The 27314-nt window shown below is 56.7% G+C and overlaps 1 protein-coding gene across 2 annotated transcripts; it reads right to left on the bottom strand.

The window, feature by feature from the left end:
- Window positions 1-26450, bottom strand: SPIRE2 (spire type actin nucleation factor 2). 2 transcript variants are annotated; one of them, XM_068527746.1, is made up of 14 exons: window positions 26153-26450; window positions 18737-18777; window positions 14028-14387; window positions 11280-11360; window positions 11029-11193; window positions 10337-10423; window positions 9777-10163; window positions 8955-9132; window positions 7856-7968; window positions 5507-5641; window positions 5348-5415; window positions 1329-1356; window positions 605-720; window positions 1-376 (listed from the first exon to the last, which is right to left on the bottom strand). In XM_068527746.1, exons 1-14 carry the CDS (start codon window positions 26421-26423, stop codon window positions 154-156), a joined length of 2253 nt encoding a protein of 750 aa, XP_068383847.1. In that variant the 5' UTR covers window positions 26424-26450; the 3' UTR covers window positions 1-153. The 2 variants fall into 2 exon arrangements, with proteins under 2 accessions (XP_068383847.1, XP_068383846.1); XM_068527745.1 differs by lacking the exons at window positions 1-376; window positions 605-720; window positions 1329-1356 and adding an exon at window positions 4043-4161 and having other exon boundaries at window positions 26153-26423.
- Between the last annotated feature and the right edge of the window lie 864 nt (window positions 26451-27314).

Here is a 27314-nt window from a genome sequence, read left to right on the forward strand (position 1 = left end):
TATGTACATGCACATCATGAGGGCCGGGGGCCGCCGTGCCCCAGGACGGGGGCTTCTCCGCCTGGTCCAGGACTAGCCTGGCTCCTCCCCAGAAGCATGGTCACCCGGGCACCTCGAAAAGCCTCTGACCGGGCGGCCAGGGGGCCACAGCCATCACTTGAGGTCGAGTGTCCAGGTGTTCGAGACGTAGAGGGACTGGGTGTGGCGGGCGCGGCGGGGCGTGGTGTTGAGGGCGTCCACACTCCTGCGGCTGGAGCGCACCACGTCCGCCACGAAGCCGGTGCAGTCGCTGCAGACGTCCTTCAGGACGCAGCCGTGGGTGTAGATGTGCGGGAACTCCTCCTCCACGCTCCGCCAGTGGGGCCCCTGCAGGGGTCTGGGGCAGGACGGGGCCGTCAGGGGTCCTCCCGAGTCTCCACATCCCCCCGCACCCACAGCAGGCAGAGCAAAGTCCATCCCGCAGCAGCTCTTCCTTGGGCGGAATTTGGGTCCTGGGCTCTGACCTCTCAGCCCCAGCCCACCCCAGCACACAGGCCCCTGCCCAGCTTCCGGGTGACTGTGATGGCTGCCCACCACAGGGACGTCACCAAGGGCAGGCACGCACTGGAAGGCGTCTCTTCTCTGCGCCAGCGGGACCTTGGCGGTTGACACCCTCTGAGGACTCTCGAAGCCCAGCGTGTACACGGGGATGTGTGCAAACTTCTTAGACGGCATCTTCATCTGCAAGACAGAGAGACACTCCAGGCACCCTGGTCCCCCTGAACAGCCGCCAACACACAAGATGGAGCACTGCGGCCTGTATGTTATCAGTACTTAACATCGATGAGGTGGTCTCTCTATGGCCAAGTGGCAGCATAAAAAGTAAGGGTTTGAAAATAGCGGTGGTAAAAATCCCTCAAACAGATGATTGTTTCTGGGACGAGGTGTAAAGGGGTGACATCCTTCCAAATGTTATCCTTTACCTCTGTGCACACCTGCGTGTACGCAGACACCCCAAGCTGCTATAAAATGAGGCTTTGCAAAAACACTCGAGGAATTTGGGGTGTCAGAAGGAGGACTTTTAGAGAACGAGACGGGTCTCCTGGCACTGGCCTACTAACACAGAATATTTAATTTTTTAAAAAAGGGACCATTTACAAGGGTCTTTAAAAACTGCAGTCTTGGGAAGTGTAGGAGTGGATTGCTCTGGAGGAAGCTGAAGTGGTGAGTAGTGAGCGGGGATCATCTGACAGGAGACAGCAGAGCCTCTGCCCACCCCCGGACAGGCCCAGTCAGGCCGCAGGACACCTGAGATGCGGGCCCTCGCTCTGACCCCAGGTGGTCCTCACCTTTATGTTGCAGGAACTGCAGACAGCTCTGGAGAGAAAAGAAGAGGGTTAGCAGTGTCAGCTGTGAGGGGTCCAGCACCCGCCCAGCACACAGGCGAGGCCAGGCTGTCACTGCCTCCTGCTTGACCCCTGGCCACGTCAGTGCTTTACTTTCATTTTACTCCCAAATCTTGCTTTTCTTCTTGCTCAGCTCTACACCCAAAATCCTTCTGCCCCTCCTCGCTCTTTCTGGGGAGCATCTGGTCTGGAGTGGAGGGTACCTGACCCCTCTCCACAAGCACCGTCAGAGCCAGACGCCCTCAAGTGAGATGCCCAGCTTTAAGCAGTGATTAACAGTTTTTATTTCCCATACGTGATTTCAAAAGTGAATGCCTTCTTGCTGTAAAAATTCAAACACTAGAGAGAATTTTAATTTAGACAGGAGTCCTCTCCTGTAAAGCCCATCCTAGAGATGATCCCTACTATCAGCAGTTTCCATTCTCCATATCTAAGCATAAATTAACAAAAACATACATTTAAAATAAAAATACAATAAATGAAATGGGGTATCATGTGTACTATCCTATAAAGATACACCAGGGCTCTTCTCCACATCAGTACAAATTGTACAAATTCATTTTTTAAAACAAGGGACCATGCACTCTTGCATGGATGTCCCATAATTAATTCGCCATCAACGAACCTCTGTATTAGTTTGATTTTATTTTACTGTGGTCAGGGAACATACTTTGTATGATATCAATCCTTCCGCATTTTTGAGACTTGTTTTTTGACCCAGAATAGTCAATTTTGGTGAACGTTCCGTGTGCACTCGATAAGAACATACATCCCACTGTTGGGTCTAGTTTCTCTAAATGTCACTTAGATCAAGTTGGTGATAGTGTCATTCAAATCTCCTATACCCTTAGGGTTTCATATCTCTAACTGTAACCATGGATTTAGCTATTTTTCCGTGCAGCCTGTCAATGTTTTGTTCCATGTATATTGAATCTCTTGCTAGGTGTGGAAAATGTTCAGGATTATTTCCTCCTTTTATCATTGTGAAATGAACTCCTTTAACTCTGATAATATTCTTTACTCCATAGTCTACTTTGTATTGTATTAATATATCGACTCAAGCTTTCTTTAGACTACTGTTGGTGTGGTGTATCTTTCTCCACCCGTCTCCCTCCAACCAGTTTGTGTCTTTTATTTAATGTACATGTCTTGGGAATTCCATGGCGGTCCAGTGGTTAGGACTCCGTGCTTGGGTTTGCAGGGGGCTTGGGTTTGATCCCCGGTTGGGGAACTAAGATCCTGCAAGCCATGCAGCATAGCCAAAAAATAAAATAAAATAAAAAATAAATTACATGTCTTGTGGACAGCAGATTGTCTCGCTTTCTTTATTCAATCTGGGAAACTCTGCCTTTTAATTGGATTGTTTACACCATTTATGTTTAATGTAATTGTTGATATAATTGGGTTTAAGTCTATCATCTTGTGATTTGTTTTCTTTTTGTCCTATTTGTTCTTTGTTCCCTTTTCCTGTTTATGCTTTCTGTATTGAGTATTTTTTATGATTCCATTTTATCTTCTTTGTTGACATACAAGCCATTCCAGTGGTTGCTTTTGGGCTCATAGGATAGTGTTTAATTTACCACAGTCTTCCTTCAAGTAATATTTTACCATCTCATATAAAAACTTGTAACAGCATACTTACAATCCTCCACCTCTGGTCTTAATGCTATTGTTATATTTTTTAGTTAGAGATACGTGATAACCCCCCAAATACATTTTTATTATTTTTTTGCATGCCTGGTAATCTTTGACTGGATGATGGACACTGAATTTTACCTTGTTGGGTGCTGGGTATTGGTTTACCTTTTAAAGAGGTATAAAAAGATAATCTTATATGTCAGGAGTTGCTGTTCCTAGTGCTCTTATTCCTTTGTGTACATTCAGATCTCCATCTGGTGTCATTTTCCATCTACGTGGCAGACCTCGTTTAACATTTGTTCCAGTGTGGGTCTGCTGGTGAAGAATTTTTTTGGCTTCTGTATTTCTGGAAATGTCTTTACTTTTGCCTCTTGCTGGGTACAGAATTCTAGACTGACCGTTTTTTTTTCCTTCTTTCAGTACCTTAAAGATGTTGTTCCACTGACATCTTGCCTGCAATGTTTTGGTGAGAAATCTGCAGTCATCTTTCTCTTTCTCTGTACATAACATGTCTTTATTTGCTGACTGACTTTAGGAATTTCTCTTTATCACCGGTTTTGATCAATTTAATTATTATGTGTCTTGGTGTGATTTTATTCATATTTCTTGTGCTTGGGGTTCACTGAGTTTCTTGTAGGTTTATATTTTTCATCAAATTCGGAAAACCTTTTTAGCTGTTATTTCTTCAAATACTTTTTCTGCCCCCACATCTTTGGGGACTTTAATTACACCTATATTAGGCTTCTTAACGTTATCCCATAGCTTGCCAACACCTTTTTTATTTTTAAATTCTTTTTTCTCTCAGTGTTTTTGTTTTGGATAATTTTGTTTTGGATAGTTTCTATTGCTACGTCTTCAAGTTAACTAATCTTTTCTTCTGCACAGTCCTCTGAATGTCTAAGCTGCTATAAATCATCCAGTGTAATTTTCATCCCAAACATTCCAGTTTTCATGCCTAGAGGTTTGATTTGTCTCTTCTTTACCTTTTCCATGTCTTTAACTTTGGCAGCATATGAAATGCAGTTCAAAACTTTTAATGTCCACGGGACTTCCCTGGTGGTCCAGTGGTTAAGACTCCACACTTCCACTGCAGGGGGCGCGGGTTCAATCTCTGGTTGGGGAACTCAGATCCCGCATGCTGTGCGGTGTGGCCAAAAAAACAAAAACAAAAACAAAAAACAAAAAACCTTTTAATGTCCTTATCTGCTAATCCTAAAATCTGTGTCAGTTCTGGGTGATTTGATTGATTTTTCTCATCATGGGTCATGTTTTCCTGCTTCTTGACATGCCTGATAATATTTGATTGGATGCCAGGCGTTTTATCTTGCTCGGTGCTGGATATTTCTTTATTCCTATTCTTGAGCTTTGCTCTGGGAAGCAGTTAAGACACTTGGGAATAGTTTGGTCCTTTCTGGTCTTGCTTTTGCGATTTGTTAGTTCTGGAGCAGTGCTCAGTCTAGGGGCACTTATTCCTGCTAGTGAGGCAAGACCTTCCTGTGTATTCCACTCAGCGGCCATGAATCACAACTTTCCACCGTGGCTGGTGGGAATAGACACTATTCCTGGTACTGTTCCTTTAAAACCTTAGGACAGGGTCAGTCAACTTTTTCTGTAAAAGCTCAGATAGTCAACATTTTAGGTGTGGCTAAATGAATAATAAACAGATGGGTGTGGCTGTGTTCCAATAAAACTTTATTTATAAAATAGGCAGTGGGCCAGATTTGGCCCATGGGCTGGAGTTTGCCAATCTGTGCTTCAAGATGATTCCTTCCAAACCCTCAGTAATTTCCTTGCATGTATGTGCTGATCAGAACACTGAACACTCAAGGGGGACCTTCTGCAGGTCTCTTGAGACCTGCTTCCTGGAGGACTCTCTCCATAGGGGAGAACTCTAGATGCCCGGGTCCCCTGGTTCTCAGCTTTAGCTCCTCCACTCCAGGAGCTGAACAGGCTCCGAGTCCAGAGTTGAGGCAGTCCTAGGATACAGCTCACCCTGTCTGCTTCCCGTTGGTTGCTTGATACCTGATGTCTTGAGAACCGGTGTTTCATGTCTTTGAGTTTTGTTTTTGTTTTTTTTTTCTTTTTGGCTGTTTCATGTGGAAGATGCCTGTCCTGCTTCCTGTTACCCCACCTTGGCTGAAAGTGGGGGCTGCTCAGCTGTTACGATTAAATTAAAAATTCTGTCCCTTCCTTGCACGACTCACAGTGCCTGATAGATCATCCTCAGAATCACAGGAAGCTCTACTGGACAGAAGCCTAGAGGCTTCTTAGCCCTCCTTCCCATGTTAATTCACAGCCAAGGTGCATTCAAAAGGCTCACTCACCTCTTGCAAAAGAGACAGGTGGGCGGCCAGGAGAACAGTGGGAACTTGGTCCGGCAGCAGCAGCAAATCTGTACGGAAAGGTCTGGTTAGAGCCCAGTTTTGTCCAGAACTCGCCAGGCCCAGTCCTGCCCTCACCTGCCCCAACCCCGGGCTCCTCACCTTCCCCTTCTTCAGACTGCTGAAGAGCTCCTTATTCTGCAGGAACTTCTCCATCTCGGCCTTCACCAGCACACGGCGCACATCCATCACCTCCTCCACCGTCAGAGCCAGGCTCTCCACGGGGTGGCTGAACTCCTGTGGCAGGAGGCCCGAGGGGCCGGTCTCAGGCTCTCAGGGCGTCTCCACAAGTTCCCCTCTTCCCTGAGGACCCTGGCACCTCCCTGGCCTTGGTCCACCAAGCCCAGCAGCTCCATAAAACGCCCCACTCCTCAGCTCGGCCACGCCAGGGAGCCGTACTGCTCCCTAGGACTTCTCTGTGCACGGCTACAGGCAAGGGCTCTCTGACCGGCCCTGCCCACCCCACCGGTCAGCCCCCAGCCCGTCGATGGCCTCGTTGCACATGTAACCCTTCAGCCCGTCCCACCTTCGTTCGCAGTGCTCCCGGACCTGAAGCATCTGCCTCCAGCCTTGCTCCCCACCTGCCAACACCAAGCCAGTCAAAGCCAGCCAGAGCCCCCAGGCCCACTGCCCCCCCTCCTGGAACCCTCCCCCGCTCCCACCTCCCTCCCAGCGCCAACCATCCACTGCGACTCCGGGTCTGCCAGTCAGGTGGTTGCACCTATCCACGTCGTCATAACCGCCCGGCCCTTTGGGCCGCCATGGCGAGTACACCCTGTCCTAGCCCCCAGGGGAACAGTCCTGTATTCTTAGCACAGAACTCCATCTCTCAAAGCGTCAGTTCCTCTTCTATAAAGCGGGGCATTTCAGCTCCACTGAGAGGACGCAGTGCCTGGCGCCCGGAATTGAAACGTTAGCTACCAAGATGAGGCGGCATGGGAGGCACCAGAGGCTGGTGGGAGTTGGACAGTGTTTATGGGTCAGACTTTCAGGACTGTCCTATTTAGGCTTGTTGGTCAGCTGCTACTGTGTGGCATCAGGTGAGTCTGGGACCCCGTGTTCTTCTCCAACCAGAAGCGTCCAGGTCTTCTGGCTTCTGATTTCTGTTTCTAGTAGCCTGGTGGTGCTGTTTATATTTGAACAATTCCCCTCTAAACCTTACACCTTACAGATGTTACACTAACTGCACACATTGCCAAGAGATCTCAAGCTGGGTGCTGGGCAGATTGGGCTGAGCACGTACTCAGGGCAGAGGCAAGGCCACTCAAGTTCTCGGGTTTGAGAGCCAAGCCGCTCGGAAGGGAAACACTTACAGGACTTGCTATTCAAACACGTCCCCCGAATCCTTGACATCCCTGCTGTCAAGAAGTGGCCCCCTGAGTAGGACTCAGTGACTCATTTGTACTGAACGGATAAGGCGGAAGTGACAGTGTGTCCCCTCCGAGACTGGGTCATAAAGACACTGGCTTCCTCCTGGCTCTCGGATTGCTCACCCCGGGGGGGGAGCCATGCTGTGAGGGCACTCAGGCAGCCCCGGGGAGAGGCCACACGGGAGGAGCTGAGGCCTCCTGCCCACAGCCGGGGGAGGAGCCTCCTTGGAGGCGGGTGGAGCCTTCAGGTGAGGCGGGAGCCCTGCTGACACTCCAGCTGCAGCCTCGCTCGAGTCCGAGCCAGGGCCGCCGGGCCGAGGCGAGCCACTTCCGGGTTCGGGACCCACAGAAACTGTGAGATAATAAATGTGTTGTTGTAGCTGCTAAGTTTGGGGGTGATTTTTTACACGGCAAAAGACACCTAATACAGGACTCAGAGGGGAAAGCATGCCCTTCAGTTGGGGAGTATTAACAGTAACACGACCTTAACTTTTCAAAGCCTTTGAACATCTGTTCTCACTTGAGGCTCTTGGTAAAACTTCAAGGAAGCGATTATAACAACCACACCCCGGACGTTCCTCCACACGCCAGCAAGGTGCCCTGTGGCCCCCCAGGCACTTCACTGCTCTCATCCCATTTGATAAAATCATGCACCAAGGTTCAGGTCCAAGTGGGGACCTCAAAACAGCAGCAACTGTTAGCTCTACACAATGAAAAGTCAGACAAAATTCACAGCCAATGAAACTGAGGCGCAGCGAGGGAACAGCACAGAGTCGAGACCTGAGAAAGTGCTCTCCGGTGTCACCACGCTGCCTTCCAGGCACAGGGCGCTGGGCTTCTCGCCTGTCCTGACCCCCCCAGAGATGGAACTGGGCTGTCCCCTTAGCAAGGCCCTTCTCCGGCCCGGGGGGCCGCGGTGCCCAGAAGGTCCAGGGGGTGGCAGCAAAGACCAACCTGCCCAGATGGGGTGGCTGGAGCGGGGACCCCACTCGCCACTGAGGGGAGCCCTCCCCACCCCAGAGCCCAGCAGGCGCACCACCCCATCACAGCCACCCTGGCCGACAGCGCCTCCCTCACTCACCAGCCACCGGTGATTGGCGTCTGGGGCCTCGGAGGCCCCAGGCCTGTCGACTGAGCCCAGGTCACTGCGTGGCGGGGAGCTGGGGTCAGGCCGGGACTGGACGCTGACAGAACCTGGTAGAAGAGCCGGGGGCTGTCAGGACAACCTGCAGGAGTTCTGGCGTCGGACAGCTGTGCCCAGGGAGCAGGGAGATGGCCCTCCAGGCAGCAGGAGATGATGGTGGGGTGGTTTCCTGGGGGTGAGGGGTCTAGTAGAGGACACGTCACCCACAGCGAGGGCCTGTGCAGTGCGGCAAGCCAGAGGGGCCCATATCTGAGCCCCACGATGGGGCCGTGGCAGCCTTGGTCAGCCCCCCTCACCACACTTTTCCGGGAGACCCAGAGGGGCAGAGAGGGTCGGAGGGGGAAGAGGGGCAAGAGGGGGTCCACCTCCACCACGGGGGGACAGTGAGGTACGGAATCCCTGGCCTGGACCTCTTCACACCAGGAGTCATAGCCACTAAATGAGACCATCCCGAGAGGGGCCAGAAAACAACACGGGGGCTCAAGGTGACCTTGAGGGGAGAGAAGGGGGCCTGGCCACATCTGGTGGGAGGCACTGGGCGGGGTGGCAACCCTGTGACCCGGGGCACTTGGTGGGGTCCAGCCTTCACCACGGAGGGGACCAACTAACCCTGCGTGGCCAGCAGAACCGTACCGTCCTGCGCGCTGACCGACAGGGAAAGGGCGGGGCTCGTGACAAAGCCCAGGGCACTGGTCAGGCTCCAGAGTGGTGTGTGCTACTCTGTGGGCACGTCTCCATTGACAGAAAGACTAGGCGGATCTATCAATCGTCCATCCATCCAGCTTTCTTTCTATACACCAATATGTCAACAGCAATTATCCCCAGGTAATAGAATCCTGGGAACTTTTTTTTAGAGCTTTACAGTGAATATGGATTACTAATTTCATAAAGTTTTAAAAGGTGGGGGATGGCTGCCTGGGTGATAAATACCCTTCCTGCAGGTGCGAGCTCCCTGTACCCTCTGAAGCCACTGGGACTGGGCAGGGGCAAAGGGCGCCCGCAGGAGGGTGTCCAGGGAAGGGAGGGCAGCACCCACCCGGCTCCTGGGCGCTGGGCGTCCAGGACTGCACGCTGCCCGCACGCGGCCGAGCCGGCTCCAGGCCTCCAGGGGGCTGCAGGCCAGAGGTCACCTCGCTCCGGAGCTGGGCCAGGTCGTGCTCCGAGAAAGAGCGGTCTCGCCTCAGTGTCACCTCCGCACACGGCGACTCTTCCTCCTGAGAACACACCAGCCCGGCACCGCCCTGACCTCTCTGCCCGCCAGCGCCTCCTGCCTGCCCTTGGGCTGAGGTGTCGGGCACAGGGGCCTCCACTACACACTGCCCAGGCCAGGGGGGAGGCGGGTGCCTCGAAAACCAGACCCTGGTCTGCGGCCCCTGGAAAGCCCTGGGAGGGCAGGTCTGGGGCAGGTGGGGCCCGTGGACATGGCCACCACCCTGGTCTCTGGGCTCAGAGGGCAGCAGCCAGGATGCAGAGCCCCACTGGGACATGCTGGCTTTTCACCTCCAAGGGGGGCTGCCCAGCTTCCCAGCCCCAGGAGGACGGAGCGCTCTGCTTTAGACCTTTTTGTGCAGAGGCCACAGTGGCTCAAGGCCACCGTCCCAGTGACCCTTCTGAGCCACCAAGATGGGAAAGGGTCCCTGAGCCCGGCCATGCTTGCCCACAGGGCAGACCCAGCCCCACAGCAGGACACCAGCTTCACAGCAGGACACGTCCCACAGAGCTGGACGCCGGACACTGGCTGTGTCCTTGCCCCCTCCCTCCTCCCCCTCCCCCCCACCCCCACCTCCCCTCCCTCCCCTTCCTCCTCCCCCTCCCCCCCTCCTCCTCAGTCTCTCTTCAGGAACCCGTGGGCTCTGACCTCGGATATGTTCATCTCCTCCATCTCAGCCAGCGTGGGCGCCTTGAGCAGGACTCGGGGCCGCGGGCGCTGGGCACTACTCCCGGCATCCGTGACGGATAGGTTGATGCAGGAGCTGGACTTGACGTCCCCAGAGCAGGCGTTGAGGATGCAGGGCAGAGAGCCGAACCCTGGGGCAGGCAGCAGGTGAGGCAGGACAGGACAGGACGGGTTGGGGGGTGGAGGGGAGGCAAGGGGCAGGGGAGGGGGTGTCCCGTGCTCACCCCGCCCGTCCCAGTGCCTGCCCTCCACGGGGCGCAGCCTGCGTTCCTGCTTGATCTCCTCCAGGATCTTCTCGTGCAGCGTTCTCTGTTTCTGGGGTAAGGGGCGAAGCCTTCTCTCTGAGACCTGCAAGGGGTGTGGCAGCGCCAGGTGGGGGCCGACTCCCAAGCTGGGGAGGAACCCTGCATGAGGAATCCGGAGCCCGCGGCATCACAGGGGCGGACGTGGAGGCCCTGCGTGCTCCTGGGGCAGTGAGCGCCCCAGAACCAACCTTCCAAACGCCCCAAGGGAGCCGGTACCTGCTTCAGCGGAGGCCGGGAGCGGATGAAGTCCAGGATAAGTTCATGGGCATCCTTCTTCACCCTGGGAGGGATGTCCCCGTTGACCTGTGTGTGGGGTGAGGGCAGCAGGGCTAAGGGCCCATCTGCCAGGGCTGCGGCCTTGAGAGGGGCTCATGCAGCCATGGGCAGCGCCTGGGCCTCACTCCAGCCTCCCTCTCAGCGGCTGTGTGGCCGTGGCCTTCAAGGCCTGACCATGAGCTTTCCCTGCATCTCAGATTCTTCATGTGGAAATGGGGGTCAGTGGCACCACCTCATAGGGTTGTCATAACAATGAAATTAACTCGCACGTTTAAGATTCTCAGCGATGCTAGCACACAGCGAGGGCTATGTGAGCGTTAAATGGGACGATCCTGCAGCCTCAGCTCCTCCCCTGGTCCCCTTCTCCCTGCCCTTGTCACACTGTGTCCCTGAAAGGACCATGAGCCATGTGACTCCGGGCCACGTCTGCCCCAGTTCAGTGGCCAGCACACCAAGCAGGGGCTCCAGCGAGCAGAGGGGGCTGAACGTGGACCCCCTTCAACACGGCTTACCATGACCTAGAGAGGCCCACCATGACCTTGAGGGGTCCACTATGACCTCGAGTGGCCCACCATGACCTTGAGGGGCCCACTATGACCTCGAGTGGCCCACCATGACCTTGAGAGGCTCACCATGACCTTGCGCAGCTTGTAGTTCCTGGCGCGGATGTCCTGCATCAGCATCTCGAAGGGGGTGAGCTGGAACTCTGTGGGCAGGGAGTTGAACTCCTGCTCCTGCACCTTCTTCAGCTTCACCCCGTGGCGGAGCTCCCGCATGAGCTGGACCCAGAGTCGGGCCTGGGCCCCCGAGAAGATGAAAATGGCCCTTAGCCCCGGGCAGGGCTCCCGGGCTCTGCCCCGGGCCAGCGGGGGCCACGGCTTACCCAGTCCGTGCGTCCCAGGCTGTCGAGCTCCATCAGGGGCTTCTCTGACTGCGGCTCGTCCTCCCGAAGCTTCTGCAGCATCTGTAAGTCCAGGAGAAACGGGAGAACAGCAGCCGTGGGGATGTGGGCCCTGCTGGTCTGTCCCCCTGGGGACGCTCATGTACCACATGGGCTACTAGCCCACCAGCTAAAAAAGGGACAAGTGGGCATTTTGGACAAGGCTTTGGGGCTCAGAAAGATACCTGGGGGAACCAAGCCATCAGCCTTGGAACCACACGGGAACACTTGTGTCCCACTGGCTACCTGTGGCTGCATCTCCCAGGCAAGGGCAGAGGAGAAAGCACAGCCTCCACATGGCACCACACAGTACCTCCTGGCTGCAGTAGAATCTGCCCCCTTCCCTCACTGATCCACACCCCACCCGCCCACCCCCAGGCACCGTGTCTTCCACAGACAGCAGACGCAGGCGTGGAGGCCACTCCCTCATCCGGGAAGGGCTTCAGACCTCAGCTCACAGGGCCCCTGGGCCCCACGCACACCCACCCTCATGGGACACCCTTGGCGCTTCTCTGCACAGGATCCCTCCTGCAGTTGTACGTTTATCTGCTGCTTTGATTGTTGTCTGAATGGTTGGCTCCGTGAGGCCAGAACCACGTTTTCTGTTTTCGCTTTTATCTTCTTATCTTAGTGTTTCTGGCTCCTAGCACTGTGTGACACATGCTAGGTCTTAAACATTGGTTGAAGGAATAAATGAATCAATAAATGGGTAGTCGGATGGGTGGGTGGACGGCCGAGAGGGTGAGTTACTCAGCAGGTCCAGGCAAACAGTCACAGGGACGTATTTCACGAACTGGGAAGAATGCTGCCCTCATGGTGAGGGCCCAAGGATGCTGGGGATTGTTAGGTAGCTGTCCTACGCTGAGAATTTGGGAAGAAGCTGCTAGGTTCGTTGCCCTGGATCTTGGCAGCAGCTGGGGCTCTGCTCTCCCCAATCTTCCACCCTGGAGAAGCAGCTGCCTTTGGCGCACAGCCTCGCCCACCCCATCCCCCAAATCAGACAGAACTGGTTACCCTGGCTTTCACCCCAAGCCACTTGCCAAACTGCTTTGGGACGCTCTAGAAAACTCTGCCAAGTCTCTGAGAAGCACAAGGTGTGTGATTCTAAAAATAGACCTGCGTGTGACCTGGCAGTCTCCGCAAAGGGCATGAAGGTGGGTCTCCTGTCCTGCCTGGAGTATCTCTACCTGCCCCGAGTTGGCTGTTTCTGCCCCAAACGCCAGCCGAGCTGCGCCCCACCAACAGCCTCCCTCTCACCACCTCCTCCAATTTCCCGGACTTCTCTTGGGTCAACTGCTTGAAGTCTAGAGCTGTTCGCTCCTAAAACAAAGAGCTTTCATTGCCTGGGTAAGGAATTGGCCTCAGCAACAGGACAGGTGACAGAAAAGCATTAGGGCCATCCACAATGAGAGCACTGCAAGGGCATCTCTGAGATGCCGGGGAAGCGTGGGGAGGGAAGAAGGGGGATGGGGCTTCGGAGGCACAGGCTGTGCAGAGGGACCACCCCCCCCTTGGGCTAGGATTGGGCTGCAGATGAGGGCCAAGTGGCTCAAGCAGCATCTGAATTGTCCTGCGCTGGGTCCCAGGCCCATCGATCAAAACAACCCTGAGAGCCTGCTCAAGCTCAGGGCCAGGGAAGCTGTGCAGGCACGCTTCCTGGTCAGAGGAAACGAGAGACACATGCCCACAAAGGGCCAGGGTGGAATCAGGGGCCAGCATCAGTTAATTCCAAAAATACCTCCTGACCTCTCCAAAATCTCTGTTTCTTCTCATCTGTGAAATGCTGGTGGAAGGCAGGGGTCCCTGTGGGCTGTGACCCCCGTTTCAAGGAAACACCTCAGTTCCCGCCAAGGGAGAGGCTGGGAGAGCTGGGGCGGAGACTGTCACCTCCTGTGACTTTGAGACCACGAAGAAGCAGAGCAGCCCCGGGAGAAGGCCAGCTGGGAGCCGGGTCAGGCCCCCTCTGCTCTGTACTAGCTGTGGCGTGGGGCAAGGACACAGCCCCTCAGAGGCTTTCCAACTGCTCATCTGGGAAAAGGGTGATAACCACGGAGGGAGGTGGAGGGGAACAGCAGACTGTCACCAGCGGGGCAAACACCTGGGCGAGTGTCCTCTCACTGAACCGCCCACCTCCCCAAAGCTCCAGCACGCTGGCACCTCTGCATGGGTCCTGGGCCGCCCTCTGCACCCTATTTTCAGAAGGAACCATCACCTGGGCAGGTGAGCCGGAGGCAGGACTCACAGCCCCTTTTGCAGATGTAAACATGGGGATCAGGGACGTTAATAACTAACTTAGAGGCAACAGGAGTGAGGTCACAGGGTAAAGGTGCCACTTATGTAAGTTTCTGAGCCTCAGTTCCCTCCTGTGCAAAACCGAGTAAGCAGGAGGTGTGCGGGTTAAGCTAAAACCTACAAAGCGTTCAGGGCACTCCCACACAGAGTGAGCTGCGAGCGGAGGATTTCCACGACCTGTGGACCGACAGAGGGACACAGGGAAGGAGGCAGAGACGGGGACTGACAGCCTGGCTCCGCCCACCTGGCCCCGCCTCTGCGGGTGGAGGCGCCTTCACGGCCCCACCCCTTGCTCCACCCACCCCCACGTGCTCCGCCTGCCGCACCCTCAGCCCCTCCCAGACGCCCCCACGTCCTTGGTCCCTACGGCCTGGTCCCTCCCCCCGAGTCTCCACTCACCTCCTTGGCCTCCCGGACCCTGGCGAGGAAGGCGCGCAGCTCCAGCGTCTCCACGAAGAGTGCGCGGCACACGGCCTGGTAGTGGGTCTGAGCGCCCCGGGACTCGGTCAGGCGCGCGGCGCACAGGCGCATGGCCTGCGTGAAGGTGCGCACGGCGCGGGGGCCGCCCTCGGCCTCCTCCTCCTCCTCGGGGGCCCCGTAGCCCTCGTCGGCTGCCCCGCCACCGCCATCGTCGTCGCAGTCGCTGTTGGCCATGAGGTCGATGAGCCGCTCCAGCTGCGGGCTGAGCTCGCGCTCCTCGTGCTCTGCCAGGCCCCAGTCCAGCGCGCGGTAGATGGCGAAGCCCAGCGACTGAACCACCTGCGGGACAGGGGCCCGCGGTCACAGACAGGCAGGGAGGGCACACACGCACGGGAGGGGTGCCGGGAGGGGGCCGGCGGCGGGCCTGAGTCCCAGCCGCCGCAGGAGAAGGTCACCACCGCGCGGCTTCTAATGGTGAAATGGAACAGAAGCTGTCCTCCCTGGGGATGCGCCCAGGGTCACCCAGACAGGGAACAGCGTGCTCCCGAGCAGCACAGCCACTGTGGAAGACTGTGTGGCAAGTTCTTGTAATCCAACACGCTTTTACCGCGGGACTGCAGCTCCTCTCTGGGGAACTGAACCAGGAGAGAGGAAAAACGTGTATCCTCACAAGTCGTGAGCTGGGCAGCCGTGTGGAGCCCTGACCCCCACGCACAGCCCAGGCCAGAACTCCAGGCTGCTCGGCTCCGCACACACGGAGCTCTAAGCAAGACAAATCGACTCTACAGTCACCAAGGGCCGGCCCGTGGCTCCCAGCCGGCATGGGGGGTGGAGGTTGGAGGAGCACAGGAACTTGGGGGACGTTGGAAGAGGTCTGTATTCTTGAGTGCAGCGTTGCGTACGTGGTATACACATTGGTCAGAACTCACCAAATGAAAGCTTACCCCAACAACTTTGTTAAAAAAAGACAGAGAGGCAACCTAATGAAACGTTAGCTTTTCATATGCTGTAACAGCATATTTTAAATCAGAGGAGAAAGACTAGCTTATTCGATAAAGCTTGACACTGGAACTCACAAAAAGCGAGATCCCCTCAAGTATTTTAAGCTGCATGTAAATTTCAATGTATGTAAATTTAAGCTGAAAAAGAAAAACCTAAAAAATAATTGTACCTGAGTACGGGGAGCAGGGTGGGGTCACCAGGGGGCAGGTGCGGAGGGAAGGGGCGGGGCCCGCAGGGAACAGGTGTGTCCTTAGCTGTGGGGCCCACCATGCTATTCTGCTGGCTTTGTATATGCTTGAAATTCTTTCTCCGTAATGTTTTTTTTTTTTAATTTATTAATTTATTTATTTTTGGCTGCATTGGGTCTTTGTTGCTGCGTCCGGGCTTTCTCTAGTTGTGGCGAGCGGGGGCTACTCTCAGTCGCGGTGCGCGGGCTTCCCACTGCAACGGCGTCTCTTGTTGCGGAGCATGGGCTCTAGGCACGCGGGCTTCAGTAGTTGTGGCACGTGGGCTCAGTAGTTGTGACTCGCGGGTTCTAGAGCACAGGCTCAGTAGTTGTGGCGCACGAGCTTAGCTGCTCTGCAGCCTGTGGGATCTTCCCAGACCAGGGCACGAACCTGTGTCCCCTGCATTGGCAGGCAGATTCTTAAACACTGTGCCACCAGGGAAGTCCCATAATAAGTTTTTTTAAAAGTGGATTAGCACATTAGGAATCTGAGTCCTGCGGTAGAGAGACCTCTTCACTCTGCTTTCAATTTTACTTGGCAAGGAACCCTGTTTGCACAGACTACCATTAACATCTAGGAATCCAGGTTCTGTGGAAGATGGTCATCTGTCCCAGTGCCGTGTGCACCCGACAGTCCCTGCTCACACAGTGGCCCTGGGACGCGGGTCTGCTTGACAGGGAGGCACCGAGGGGAAAGCAGTTCCATGCCAGCCAGTGGCGCAGCTGAGCATAAGAAATAAGAATAAGGAAGCTGGACTTCCCTGGTGGCACAGTGGTTAAGAATCCGCCTGCCAACGCAGGGGACAGGGGTTCGAGCCCTGGTCCAGGAAGATCCCACATGCCACGGAGCAACTAAGCCCGCGAGCCACAACTACTGAGCCCGTGTGCCACAACTACTGAAGTCCGTGCGCCTAGAGCCCGTGCTCCACAACAAGAGAAGCCACCGCAATGAGAAGCACGTGCACTGCAATGAAGAGTAGCCCCCACTCGCAGCAACCAGAGAAAGCCCGCGCGCAGCAACGAAGACCCAATGCAGTCAAAAATAAATAAATAAATCCTTAAAAAAAAAAAAAAAAAGAATAAGGAAGCTGCATCCAGTGTGCACGGCACTTTGTTTTTGTGTTTGAAACTGCTTTTGTGGTTTCCCTTGAGGACAACGATGCAAAAGATACACACACACCAAAATGACAACAGCTCTTTGCCACTTCACCTTGCCACAAGCCTTGAGGTAACCTCTCGTTTCACAGGTGGGGCAGAGACACAGAATGGCACAGAATGGCCGCGCTGGCCTGGGGGTCGGGTTGGCCTGCAGCCTCTGCCCTGACCTCGTGCCATGGACAGAGCTGCACCCTCACCAGGCACCAGGCCACCTGGACTCCCGGGGCCTTCTGGCCTCTCCTCTCCTTTCCTGTGATCCCACCCCCCTGGGCCCCAAGGGAGTGGGCTGGAGCAGAGCTGAAGGACAGGTGCGAGTGTCAGTGCTGTGCAGGGGACAGGGCACAAGAACAGGCCTTCCCTGTCCTGCAGAAACGCCAGAGAAGACACCCTGAGCCTGGAGGGGGCGTAGGGGCGTCAGCCTGGCTCGGGACACCGGACGCGTGGGAGGAGCAAGGCCCCAGTGGGAGAAAAGTTCCAGCAAAAGTCAACAACGCTCCCAGCCTGGAGGTGTCTTATCTCTGCCTCAGGAGGCAAGGGTCAGACCTGGCTCCAAGTCGCACCCTAAAACCATGAGTCAGAGGCCCGAAGGCCGGTCACATCCCACAGGTGACCGAAGGGCCAGGCCGTGGCTGGTGGAGTCCCTGTGGCAGTGGGATCTCCAGAAAGCGCCTGGATGCCCCGCAGGACGAGTGGGTGGGCGAGGGCCGCACTTCACACAAATTTCCAGCGGTCCTTTCGTGCCCCAGAGGTGGGGGCCAGGAAGGAGATGGTGGGGGGAGTGAACTCCACTCCCGCCCCCCCGGGGGGGGCCTCACAGCCCCTGCCAAGCACAGGGGTGGCCCTGACCCAGTCTCTCCGAAGGAGGCCACTGTGCCCCATGGGGTGGGGCAGGCAGCAAAGCTCCCCTGCTCCAGCGCAGCACAGCCTGCCGCCCGCCCAGCCTCTCCGCCCCCCCACCCCCACCCCGTTCTCCTGGTCGCAGGCCCGTGCGGGCATCACATCAGTGAAAGGGTTAACTCCACTGCAGCCTCTTATCTGATAGCTGCTCCTTAAAAGCTTCCCAAAGGCAAAGACCACCGGCTTCCCCATAAGGAAAAATCTGGGCAGCCGGCCAAGAGTCTCAGAACCCTGGGCCCCGCCTGCCCGGGCAGCGTGGGAACCAGGCACCCGCAGGCCCAGTGGGCCAGCCCCAGGGACCGGCCCGAGTAACTGAAGGGCCAGTGTGAGAATCTAGGCAAACAGCACAGGAGACTGCCCTGCCCCACTTCCTCGGGCGGGGCTCTCAGGTTGATTTATGAGGCTCCAGGCAGAACAGTGCAGACTGCACCCCTACATACAAAGTTCCTTGTAAATATTTTCAAAACTGATAACAAGAGGCCTCCTTCGGAGCGGGAGGTCGTGAACACAAGTCTACTCGGGGCCTGCGGGCAGCAGGGCAGCCCCAGCAGCGGGAGCAGGGCCGAGCAGTGAAATCGGTTCTTGAAAACACGTGGCTGCGTTTTTCCCCCTCAAATTCCAGAAAACGGTATAGCACAGAGTTCACAGCAATCCTATGGGAAATCCATGTTGTGTAAACAGCAGGGCATCCACCCCAGCCAGAGGGGATATCTAATCACTGACATTATTAAGAATTGCCAGCACGTGGCGATGAGAAAAAGTCAGAAAACTTGGGGATGGTTTTATTATTGTTTCTAAACTCTACACAGCAAACCATACAGCCTCTTTTGGCCTGTGCCCACACCCTTGCTCTAACACTGTGTTTAATATATAAATATGTATTTGCACAAAACTGTTTTTTGTAAGGCAGGAGAATGCTAAACATCAAATTCAATTACCTGGGGGCGGGCAGATGGGACGGGAGACACAGGAAGAGGTCCTGCCGGTGAGGTTTGCGTTCTGGGTTGGGTGGACGCTCCGGGACATTGGTTGTGGGCTGCTTTTCCTGTTTGTCCCCCAGACCCAATTCCTGTCCAACACTCTGTGACCAGGGAGCCCCAGAGACCACATCACCTTTGCCCCCTCCTCCCTCGGGTCAATGGGAGGCCCCTCCAGGAGCCCGGGGGTCGCAGGGGAGAGGGAGGTGGGTACCTCACTTCCCCTGAACTTCAGGCCCACCGAGTCCACACCACCCTGGCGGGCTCCCCCATCACCGCCTGCCCTCTGGGCTCAATCTCCCCATCAAGCCTTTCCACTAAGCCACTGAGCATTTATCTGCGTCCTGCCTCACGGGAACAACTGTATAACTTTATGTGCGATATACAAGACACCTAACTTTAACGTGTAAAGTTTGTTTGTAAAGTACCTGAGCTTCCGAGCTGGCCGGTGACACCATCGCTGTGGACTCTGCAAGGGGAGAGAAGAGGCAGTCAGGACCAGCTTCAGCGGCCCCGGGACCCGACACACGGGGCCGGCCCCCGCCCCCCACTGCCCCCCCACCCGGAGCACACGGCGCATCGCCCAAGGTCTCCATCGGAAACCAGAAAGCTGAGCCATCAGCCACTGCACGGACACCGACAAGGCCCAGCTCCGGGCTGGACACCAGGCGAGCCGTGCAGCCCTGCCCCAGGGGCGGAGGGTCGGCTGGCAAAGACAGCCCCTGCTCGCCCCGTACAGCGACCACTCAGAGAGGAGCAGCCAACAGGGCCACGGGGTCCATCCCGCCCCCTTGGGAAGCAAGGCTGGGGGCACAAGTGAAAGGGGAGAGAGGAAGTAGCCAGGGGCCAGCTCGGGTCAGCCAGGCCCAGGGAAAGCCCTCACGGTCGGAAGCCGCACACCCCCAAATCAGAGCTAGATGAGAAACCCAGACGCAGTGGAAAGGGCAGGCCTTGCTCCAGAGTTCCCAACAGCTGCACTGGGTCAGCTGGCATCTGGCCACCACCTCTGGGTTTGGGGATTTCTCCCCAGACTGTCTCTGCCAGAGATTCAGAGTCTCCGGGACGAAACCCAGGTGCTGAATTGGGCTCTAGGTATTTTATTATGTTTATTATTAAACATGGCACTGAGTTGGCATGTTTACAAGTACTCAGTTGTGTAACCGGTGTACAGCCCAGGAGGTAGATGGTTCGTGTACCCATTTCACAGATGAGGAAACGGATGCCCAAGGGAGTGAGCTCGTTGGCCCCAAGGTGTCACAGCTAGTAAGTGGTGGTGCCGGGTGTGGCCAGGCTGGGGGACCCCAGAATCTATGCTCCAGTCACTCCCTGAGCCACCCCCAGGCCTCCCAAGGGGCCAGGCTGGACGAGACACAGAAAACCCACCTCCTTCCACCACCTGCCTTGAATAAGGCACGCAGAACTGTGTTAGGGTATGAAGTTTAGCTGCCTTAAATTGAGGTGGATAAAAAACACAAACTGTGCAATTCTCTGCTAAGTGAACCTGCTAACTCTGCAAATATTTTCAAAATGCCATCAAGAGACCGGAAGACTGCCAAAGATAAAGCGCGTTTGTGTCGGGCTGATCCATTAAATAATGGAAGACACTGCACCCCCAGCATCAGTGGAGTTAATGCAACAGTGAGCATTAACTCCCAGTGAGCAGCTGGGCGTATACAGGTGTTGGATGGTCAGTAAAAGCCTGTAGCTGTGAATGGGGGCCATGGAAGGTGCAAGGGATCACACTTGACAAAGGTGCTTCCCGGAGGTGCCAGGGCCCCGAGTTTCCCTGATTTCAAGGGGGCAGGGGGCAGCCAGCCCTCAGCGCCCATCACAACCCAGCACGGTCTGGAAGGTGAGTGTTCACCAACCCAGTTGTATTTTAAGTCGCACAGACTCGGGGGCCCCGCGGTGGTTCCGTGCCCAGCGCTTTGCTGCAGAGCTAACAAGTGACTTACCGTGGCTTCAGTCCACAGACTCCTTGTGGAGGCTGGCGCCACGGCTCCCTCTTTACAGAGGAGGAAACTGAAGCTCAGAGAGATACAGAGATTGACCAAGACCACACAGCTAACAAATGGTGGAGCTGGGGCTTGCAGGCGGGGCTGACACAGTGGTGGGCGCCCTGGGCTCAGCTCAGGCTCATCTGCCCAGCTACCGGGGTGCCAACTCCAGGCCACCTCCTCCTTGACTGGGCCGTACCCGGAGGCCAAACTCCCTCCCAGGAGTCTAACAGGATCACAGCGAAACCCTAGCACCTGACACTCACTGGCGTGTCTGCTTAGACGGCCACGTCCTGGGACCAGAGCAACCAGTGCCCGGTGCTCCCTTTGTGGGAGCCACACAGATACCTCGGCCCCCACAGCGTGGCCCTGGCACTGAACCGTTGATGCCGTCCCGGGGACCGAGGACCCCTTCTGCGTGAACACCTGGGTAGCAGGAGTGGGGCCCTGCAGTGGCAGAGAGGCTGGGCTGCATCCCCCATGAGCCAAGTCTCCAGGGCACACAGGTCCCCCAGGGACCCCAAAGACCTGAAGCCTCTTCTAGAAGCATGGGGCAGAACTGGCAAAGGGCCGGGTGGGCTGAGCTTACAGTGGGGTCATTTGTCATGTGACCCCAGGCACAGGCATCTCACAGGTGTCCCAACAGGGAACACAGCTTGTCAAGGGACTGCCTTCCTGTGAGGTAATCCTTGCTCAGAGGTGAGACTAAATCTCAGTGCTATCTACAAGCACACCAGCTCACACATTCACACCCTTCCCACGCACACACGCACGCACACACGCACGCACGCCCACCTGCCCCATGCAGTGCCTTCAGCCCTCGCCCCCATTTTTATGAAGGGGGTGCTTGGTGTTCTCTGCAGCGGAGGACGTTTCCCATCAAGAACTGTGCAGTGGAGCAGTGCCCAGGCCCCTGCCTCCTGCAGTCCTGCTCTGGGCCCATCACATGAACCTGCGGGAGCTGCTTCCCCAGCTGTGTCTGGGGAGGTGCACATGGGACCAGGATCAGGACAGCCCACAAGCCAGTGCCTCCTGGGCCAGGTATGTCCCAAGGCTCCCCAAACATCCACACGGCCTCTGGGGCAGTTGCTATCAAACCCCCACTGCACAGAGAATGAAACTGAGGCACCCAGAGGCCTAAGTAACTTCCCAAGGTCAGGCAGCGGTGGGCGCAAGCTAAGGCTGAGTCTACTCGCCAGCCCTGTCCCCACCTCTCCCCGAGGGTGACTGCATCGCTGCTTTGCTTCCTGAACCTCGGTTTTCTCGTCTGTACGATGGGCTCACAGCAGTGCTTCCCTCGCTCCCCGTCTCCCAGGATGGCAAGGTGGAGCCGCTGCATCCCCGCACCATGTCTTGACTGTGTGACCCTCACAGGAGCAAAGGGCCCGGGAGGACCCCTGCATGACAGCAAGGGTGCATGGCAGCTTTGCTGGGGGGTCAAGAAGCAGGAGACAAAAGCCATACGGGAAGGACCTGGTTGAAAGAAAATGTTTCAACCAGAAATACTCTGGCTGCCAGGAGGAGATTCAGGGAAGTATGCTCTCCTCGGAAGCAGGATTTCATCTTTCCAGCCAGCCTCTGCTCACCTCTCACTGCTGGACACTCAGCCCTCACCTGTACGTCCATCTGTGTGGAGAGCCATTTAAAAAGACACAGGTGGGACTTCCCTGGTGGCACAGTGGTTAAGAAGCCGCCTGCCAATGCAGGGGACATGGGTTTGAGCCCTGGTCCGGGAAGATCCCACATGCCGCGGAGCAGCTAAGCCCGTGCACCACAACTACTGAGCCTGCACTCTAGAGCCCACGAGCCACAACTACTGAAGCCTGCGCGCCTACAGCCCACGCTCCGCAACAAGAGGAGCTACTGCAATGAGAAGCCCACGCACCGCAATGAAGAGTAGCCCCCGCTCGCCGCAACTAGAGAAAGCCCGCGTGCAGCAACTAAGAGCCAACACAGCCAAAAATAAATAAATAAAAATTTTAAAAAAGATATAGGCAAGCTACAGAGACAGTCCCTGGTCACTCAGGAGGCGATCTCCCAGTGAGGCCCAGCAAGTCCACCTTGAGGGCCCGGAGCCCACAGGACACGCAGGGTTGCCTGGAACACCAGGGGTCCAACTTCAGCTCCTGGGAAGGGACATGCTGGGCCAGGAGACGTGGGAAGGGGCATCTCCAGTGAGCACAGACGGCCCCACGTACACACACAGTGACAGCAGCACAGAAAACAGCAGCAGCAGGGGCAGAAAGAGCAGCACGTGTGTCTGTGTGTCTGTGTGCACAGGTCCCTGGGCCCAGGGTGATGTGGGCTCCGTACTGATGTTCCCTCATGAGTCCTCCCCACTCCCTGGGCACGTGCCACTCTCAGCCCAGTTTATGCAGGAGGAGTGGGGGCCCCAGCACTGCTATTTCTCCACCTACTGGGCTGGAGGTAAAGAGGTAGATAGAGAACTGGGCCCCATGAAGCTCATGACACAGGGATGCCAAGGTCCAACGCAGGACAAACTAAACGGCCTCTGTGTTTGGAACTCAGGGCTGCAAACGAGGTGAACTGGGAAGGCCTTGCCTCTAGGCAGCGGTGGGCTGCAAGGGGGAAGCTTGACCCTGGAGACAGGGCCCGGTGCTTGGTGGGGGGAGGGCCTGGAAGGGCCAGTGGCCTCAGAACTACAGGCAGAAAAGGACGGAGTGGGAGGAGGGGTGCAGGGGCAGGTGTGACCCGGCGGACAGGTCACATGAGCAGCCAAGCGTGAAGAGAGGGGCCTGTGCAAAATTCTAGCACCAAAACTGACAAGAAAAAAACCCAGAAAAGCAGGGCGGTGTGTAAATGAGCGTAAGCAGAATGGAGAAGGTCGGAGGTGAAAGGAGCCCCATCAACACCCCGAACCCACCCTCCACCTGCCCAAGGGGGTTTTCATGGGGGAGAGCCTGGTGCCTGGAGAAAAGTATGTTATGTTTGCCCGCAAATGTCGGCTGGGAGGGTGGGAGGTCTCAGGCAAGGTGACAGCCGAGCGCTGCTTTGGAGCAGGCAGTGTCCTGGCGGGCCTGCCCTGGAGGCATCAGGCGGACAAATGCCACTGAAAGTGTCCCAGGACCACTGACCACTGGCCACGCTGCAAGAATGGGCTTCGCCTCAGAGGACGGTCAGCACACGCACTGCAGAGATGCCTGGTGGACTTTCTTGCCTCAAGTTAAAAACAAAACAAAACACCCTTGCCCATCGGGAGGTTTTAATAATGGCCTCTTAAAAATAACTTCACTGTTAACATGTTTTTCCATTTTCCCACTTGAAAAAGGGGGCTTCCGAGCAGTTATGAAGAAGTCTTCAGACTTGCCAACTAGGAAGTTTACTCGAGTAAGCGTCCCCTGCTTAGCTGGAAGTGGGAAGTATTCCCACTCATATGCTAAAGTAATAGTACTCCTCCACACCCCCCCGCCCCCTGCAAGTCAGGTTTAGTTTGGTTGTTGATTTCTTTTCTTTTTTCTTCTTTTTGGCCACGTGGCATGTGGGATCTTAGCTCCCTGACCAGGGGTCGAACCTACTCCCCCTGCAGTGGAAGCACAGAGTCTCAACCTCTGGACTGCCAGAGAAGTCCCTGGTTGTTGGTTTCTTTAAAGTTATTTTAAACATTGACTTAACGCCTACGTTTACCAGAACTTCCTGAGGGAGGATGGGAACCTTCTTCTCAACTGCGATTACAGCACGAGATAAACACGCATCTTTCAGTGAATCCAGTAATCACTCAAGTCCCAGAGAAACGCTGGGTTAGCTACCTTAGGGAGACAGCTGGTCTAAAGTTTCAGCTGATTCACAAAAGCTCAACAGGGACAGAAGAGAAAGTTCAGGGTAATCTATTTTTCTTAATCTTTAAAGAGGCAGCAAGTCACAAAACTCATCCACCTTTACAAGACGTGTTTATGGACAGACACCAAAGATCATGCCTAAGGGAAAACGAAATTGGGCTCCTCTGTGTCGTGGGCTGGGACGTCCCCATACAGGTCAGTGGAGAGTGGCCACACGTGAGCTTTGAAGCGCAGCCTTGGATTTCCAGTCGACCTGTGAGTATGAAGGCAGCACAAGTGCCGCTGGGCCTGCAGGGACCAGGAAGAAGGGGCTGACACATCCCCGGGGCTGGAGAGGTGGACAGAACCAGATGACCGCTGCACCCGAGGATGGCCCTTGTGGTCCACTGTGGAGAGTACTGACCCCACAGTCAGAGATGCAGGGACCCCTCAGCTCTGCATCTGACTGGTGGTGAACCACTTACCACTCTGTGCCTCAGCTTCCCCATCTTTAAAGTCAGAGGGTGAGACCAGGCAGGCCCGTTATAGTCCTGTACTGCTCTGCGGTGCCAGAAGCCACCCCCTGGGTTACACTGCTTGTCTTCCGGGATGAGGAGGGGCACAGGGAAGGTCTTTTAAGGAGGACATACAGCTTTAAGAGAAAAACTCTTGGTGAATATGCAGACTCCAGGGCCCCACCGATGAGGAGAGGCCATCCTGTATCGTGCTCTCAGCCCAGCCTTTGAAGACAGTGGACACAGGCATTGAGAGCATCAGGGCTGAATCCAAATCCTGCCGCTTCCTGTGTGACTATGGGTAAGCCTGAGCCTCAGCTTACCCGACTGTAAAATGGGAACAGGACTGTTTGAGTCCAGCTCTTATTATTTTCTCCTGTCAAATAAGTGTTTTTGTGCAAAATAGAGCAACTCTCAAGTGTCACACAGCTGAGGTGTTAAGGGAGGTGGGAGCAGGGTTCAGAGATGAGAAGAAGCTTGTGGAGAAATAGTGACGGTCCTAGGGGGTGGGAGAGGTTCAGCAGACCCCTCCCTGTTACCAAAGGAGCTGTCGCTTCTGGCTAGCTTTGCCCTGGTCCTTCCCAGCCCTCCATGAGTCTGCCCATGGATTTCTGCAAACCCACCCCCTCCAGCACACACAGCTGGCCTGTGTGCTTCCCCAGGGGTATCACTTTTGGGGGTAATATCATCATATGCTCCGTCCCAGCACTCCACTTTTCCAGGAAGAAAACTTTTTTCTTAAAGAGGCTACAAATCACTTAAACTCATCATTCTGCATAGACTTCAAGTATCTTTCAAGGGCTTCATTGTTGGTTCCCGTTCATGGTTCAGAGCAGAACACTAAGCAAGTTGTTCCCCAAATTTTACACATTCTCTGTTAAATCTTCATACCCACGGAAAACGAGCCCGAGGAAAACATGTGTTTCCTTTCGTGCCTAAGCGCCTGTGCACCTACCACTCCAACAAGGATCCACACCACCAGTCACTGGGTGGGAAGGTCTGAGGGCTGCAGACCCCCAGAGGAAAAGGAAGCAGCCCAGGTGGGGAGGACCGCGGTAGGAGGGGCAGAGTCCAGTCTCCCTGCTGAAGGGCCTCAGGCAAGGAGCCAAAGCCCCCTCCTCTCCAGCCAGCAGCTGGCCCTGATGTTAAGATGGGTTTCAGGTGGGGGGGAGTCCAGGAAAGGGAGGGGGGGTGAGGGTCCCAGGTCGAAAGAGTGACTTTCATGTCTAGCAGAGGGAGAGAGGAAAAGCAGGGGCAAGGGGCGGAGGTCCGCGTCCCAGCGGAGAGTTGCTGGGGGCTCCCAATCCAGAAAGGGGAGAGGAGGGAGGAGGGCCTTCCAGTCTCGTAGAGAGAGAAGGTGGAGGAGGGGCCCCCAGTGCGGCAGAGGGAGGGCGCGGAAATGGGAGAGGTCGGCGGGTCCAGAGAGGGAAGGCGCCAGAAGGGGGGCGCCGGCGCCGGGTCCAGGTCCAGGTCCAGCAGAGGGAGGGAGGGTCTCAGCCCCTCCCCCCGGGCGGACACCGCCCGCCGCCCCGCCGCGCCCCCGCCCCCGGCCTCACCTGCCGCGCCGGGCTCCCGCTGCGCGCTGACCGAGCCGTCCCTGCGCAGAAGGATGTCCGCTGTGTCCCGGATGCGCCGCCGGCCGCCCGGCGCGCCCCGCAGCCCGCGGCAGCACTGGAAGCACACGGCCCACGCCTGCTCCTCGTTGATGGGCTGCTCGTACGCCTTCAGCACCTCCTCCAGGGACAGCTCCCACGGCTCTGGCCGCCCAGCGCCCCCGGCCCGCTCGCCCGCGGCCGCGTCGCCGCTGGAGCTGCCGGCCCGGGCCATGGCCGCCCCATCATCGCCGCCTGCGCGCCCAGCCCGTTTCCATAACAGCCGCGCCAGGGCCGACGCGCCCGCGAAGCGCGGGGGGCGGATCCCGCGCCGCCGGCCGCTGCTTTGTCATTGTCGGGCCCCGCCCAGCGCGAGCGGCCGCAGGTGAGGCCTGGGAGAGGAGGAGGAAGGGGAGGAGGAGGGGGAGGAGGAGGGGGAGGAGGAGGGGGGGAGGAGGAGGGGGAGGAGGAGGGCAGGGGAGGAGCAGGAGGGGAGGAGAGGGAGAGGGGGAGGGGGAGGGGAGGGAGGGGCGGGGGGAGGCCCGTGGAGGGGGTGAGGCAGGTGGGAGGGGGCGCGGAGCTGGGCCAGAGGAGGGGGTGGAGAAGCCGGGATCCGGTTGCTGGGGGGAGGGTCCAGGTGAGGGGGCGCGGTGAGGAAGGTGGAAGGGACGGGGTGCGGGGGGTTGTGCAGAGCCGGGACCCGCAGAGGGACGCTCGGAGGGAGGCGCGTACTGAGACGCGGTTCTCCTCGCCTTGCCCGCGAACCCACGCCGGGCTCTCACACTCGTGCCAGGCCAGCATCCAGCCCAAGACCCACCGCGGTAATAGTGGGGCCCCGGCACGTTGGACCCTGGGCTGCGGCAGAGCCGGGAGGCCCGTGACTGCAGGAGGAGCAGCGGTGCCGCAGAGCCGGCTGGCAGAGTGACCTCAGGAGTCACCACTCAGGGTGATGAGAGGCAGAAAGACCCGAGTAGGAAGCACTTAATAAGCGTCCCTTTCCAGCGGGGACACGCGGCAGCGTTAATGAGCCCCGGTGTCTCCGTGGAACATGGGCAGAGGCGCAGAGCACCGGCGATGGAGCAGCGCTTCGTCCCCGCCTGGCCTCTCTCCGTGCGTGGGAGGCGGC

Source organism: Eschrichtius robustus, chromosome 19 (genome assembly GCF_028021215.1).
Source record: "Eschrichtius robustus isolate mEscRob2 chromosome 19, mEscRob2.pri, whole genome shotgun sequence".
NCBI classification, from domain to species: domain Eukaryota; kingdom Metazoa; phylum Chordata; class Mammalia; order Artiodactyla; family Eschrichtiidae; genus Eschrichtius; species Eschrichtius robustus.